This window comes from Cucumis melo, unplaced genomic scaffold (genome assembly GCF_025177605.1).
Source record: "Cucumis melo cultivar AY unplaced genomic scaffold, USDA_Cmelo_AY_1.0 utg001407l, whole genome shotgun sequence".
NCBI classification, from domain to species: domain Eukaryota; kingdom Viridiplantae; phylum Streptophyta; class Magnoliopsida; order Cucurbitales; family Cucurbitaceae; genus Cucumis; species Cucumis melo.
The window spans coordinates 16753-20152 of record NW_026124578.1 but is presented as its reverse complement, the minus strand read 5'-3'; the positions used below and the strand labels follow the sequence as shown (position 1 = coordinate 20152).

At 31.6% G+C, this 3400-nt stretch overlaps 1 protein-coding gene across 1 annotated transcript; it reads right to left on the bottom strand.

Annotated features, from left to right (window-relative positions):
- Window positions 1-1296: 1296 nt before the first annotated feature.
- LOC127147284 (polygalacturonase-like) lies at window positions 1297-3175 on the bottom strand. The gene is given in 7 exon segments (XM_051080824.1): window positions 1297-1514; window positions 1516-1659; window positions 1661-1693; window positions 1831-2059; window positions 2137-2312; window positions 2314-2427; window positions 2712-3175. Coding segments are annotated over 7 exon segments (1161 nt in total). The 5' UTR covers window positions 3135-3175; the 3' UTR covers window positions 1297-1472.
- Between the last annotated feature and the right edge of the window lie 225 nt (window positions 3176-3400).

Below are 3400 nucleotides of genomic sequence, written 5' to 3'. Positions count from 1 at the left end.
TATGGATTTTTCGTTTCTGAAATTGTTCTATAGAGTGTAAATAATTTTCCACTTTGTTATGTTATTGAATAGACCCCTCGTAAATATGTTATCGGTTTGTTAAATTTTTTTATAAAAAAAACCCTAAATTCAATTCACTATTTTCTTTTTCTTATTGAGTATTAGTTTGGATTTTTTCTATAGTTTGATTTGCTTTTTTTCTAAAAGTTTTGTTTAATTTATGGTTGGCAACAATACCGATAAAATCGAAGCTGACATTATCGGAAAATATTGGCATACACGATTGGTATAACTAAGAGGAATTTCCAATGGCATCCCCTAAAAATGGGGCTACATTAAAATATACTGAAATCTTGCCCATGTTATATGCATATTGTATGCACAATCTTTCTCTTGTTTTCTAATCCATTTTAGTTGAATAAAAAGGAACACACACAAGTTCCATTGGTTTACCTTGCTTCTAACTAAATCTATTGAATTTATTTTGTATACAAAGTTTGACTTGCAAACTAAAAATGTTTTTCAATTATTCAATAACTAAAATACTTCTAAAATTTTGTAATCTAAAAAAGAAATACAATTGAGATTGAGAATATGTTTTCGTTTAAAAGAGTCAAAGCTTGATTATTACGATGCTTAATGAATTAATTAACCTCCTTAATCTATATACACTCGATTATATGTGATCAATATATCCAATATTAAATGATAGAACAAATTAAAAGTGAGATTCAATCATTTGACATAACATTTTTTCCATTAGAAAATAGTTTTATACTCTATCTCTATATTAATTGTAATATTAAAAAATGGTTTTTAGAAAACACTTTTTTTTTGACAAATTTGTTGTCCCTGTTTAATTTGGACATGTTTATAAGTGGTTTTAGAATGGTTGAAATTGTTTTCTCTACGATTTCAAAATCATTATAAAATATTTTTTTAATCATTCAAATTAATTTCGATAGTATTATAATTATATTGATTTTAAAAGTCTAAAATTATATATAAATATTTAAATAGCAAAAATGATTTTAACAATTTTCAACGTGAATTCCAATATACTTATTGTCATGGATCTGTGTGCTATGTATAGATCGTTGGGGTTTGATAGAGATTAAAATTGGACACCATACAACAAGTTTTATTTCAATCCACTAAAATAACGAGTAATAGATAGGTAAGTGTAATAAAAATCATTCACCTTTAAAAATAGCAATAAAATGGTCGACACTAGTAGATTAATTAATGTTGATCAAAGGTGCTAAACTAATAAACAAAAAATCTAGGAAAACTCGATGTTGACTCTGGAAACGAACACGCCCCATAGTGGGTTGCTACTTGCTAGTACCATAACCTCAACCTTGGAACTTCAATTCTTATCTATGCTAAGACAGGTAACATATCCCTAGCTAACCCTAGAGGACCTTATAATATAATTATAAAATTATATATTACATAGTTCTAAGACCTGTCTACAAACAACTTGATGGCTGAACTAAACCAGCAGCACTTCCCTTCAGCATGACTACATGAAGCTTCAGCTGCTTCATTCTTATAACTCAACTCCACATCCTCCAAAGTTATGTCATTGCATGGAAATTTCGAGCTACAATCGAATTTCATCGCAACTTGCGTCGCTGATGTTCCGTGTATGTTTTCGATATGTCACATCGCTGATTTTAACTCCAGAATCCTAATTATACCAAAAAGAATAAATAAGATAAGAAATATTCTATAGAAAAAAAAAAAGTTGTGATTAGATAACTAAATTGCTTGCATAAACATGCATTGAAAAAAAAAAACTTTTTTAAAACGGAAATCCATACTGACCTGTCCAGGACAACCTTTGTTGTCGGGGCAATAATTTTGATCAATAATGATAGGATTTTCCACATTGACCATTACAATGTCTTGAAAGATAACGCTTCTTGCAAATCCATTGCTCGGCTTTCCCCATGTTTTAATTCTGACCCCATTTTGTGTGTTTGTGAATGTAGCAGATTTAACTGTTACATTCTCAACACCATCTTCTTGCACTTCTCTTCCTAAACTCCCAATGCTGATAACCAAATAAAAGTTATATCTTAGCTTTAATTGTCAAGGTTAAACTTTTATTAATTTTTTTCAATTGAGTACCTGATTCCATGTCCAGGTCCACAAGCAACATTCTCAATCCACAAGTTCGACGTGCCAGGACCTATTGAAATGCAATCGTCGCCCGTGCCAATTATAGAGTTGAGGATAGTAACCGTTGAGGATAATGCTACGTGAATGCCGTCGGTGTTTGGGCTATTACCAGCAGCTGATATCTTCTAGTCCTTGTGCTTTCACATTTTGACAACCATTGATTACTATGTGGAACATTTGACTATTTAGTGACGTTAAGCCACTAACCATTATATTCTTTGAATTGGAAAATTCCAACGACTGCACCAGAGGAGGAAAAAATAATATTTTGACAATGTTTTATAATTAGAAAGAAAATCTCCGTGGAAGGAAATAAATAAAAATGGTAACTTACGTAAAAAAAAACATGGGCTAAAATATATATGGTTCAATTTTAGTCCACTAATCGCTGCTCAAAGTCTTTTTTCATTTTTTTAAATAAACTAAATTTTTATATAAAAAATTGTAATATGTCATATGTGTATAAATTAAAAGTACATAGTTAAAATTGGAGACTAAATAATATTTGGACAAATTTAATTTACCGTGGCTCCGGAGGGGCAAGAGCTTTTGGAATTCTTGCAAGCCCATAATCCAAATCCTTGGGCATCAAGAACGCCACCAAACACGTTAACACCATCAACACGTTTAAAAGTGATCCAATTTCCTGAATTTGCAATCACAGCATAGTTTGATGGAGCCAAAAGCGTCCCATCAATTCGTATAGTGATATCATTATTATTGCAAGGCCCTTCAAATGCTATACTTTTCACATAGAATCTCCCTTTTGGAACATAAATGGACACGGCTGTCGTTGCACGACATGCACTAGCCCAAGCTTCCTCGAACGCCTGCGATGAGTCGGTTCCGATGTTGGGTTTTGCACCGAAATCGACTACGTTAAAGGTGGAAGCCGAGGCCAAAGTGAGGAAGAGGAAAAGAATGAATAAGGTTTTGTGAAGAGCCATAATAAAGTGAGACGAAAGAGTTGAGAATGTGGGTGTGTTGTGGTGGGGAAATTGGATGGGTTTTGAGGGGTTTATATAGACTACAGAGGGGGGGAGAAATATAACTAATTCCTTTGTTGGAAAATTTAGGTCTAAAAGGATGTTTCTCTTATGCTTTTTTAAAATTTAAAAAAAAAAAAAAAAAAAAAAAAAAAAAAAAAAAAAACTTCGAAAATTGAGGATTGATTGAAAAGGAGTTTTCTTTATTTATGGCTTTAATCACTGAA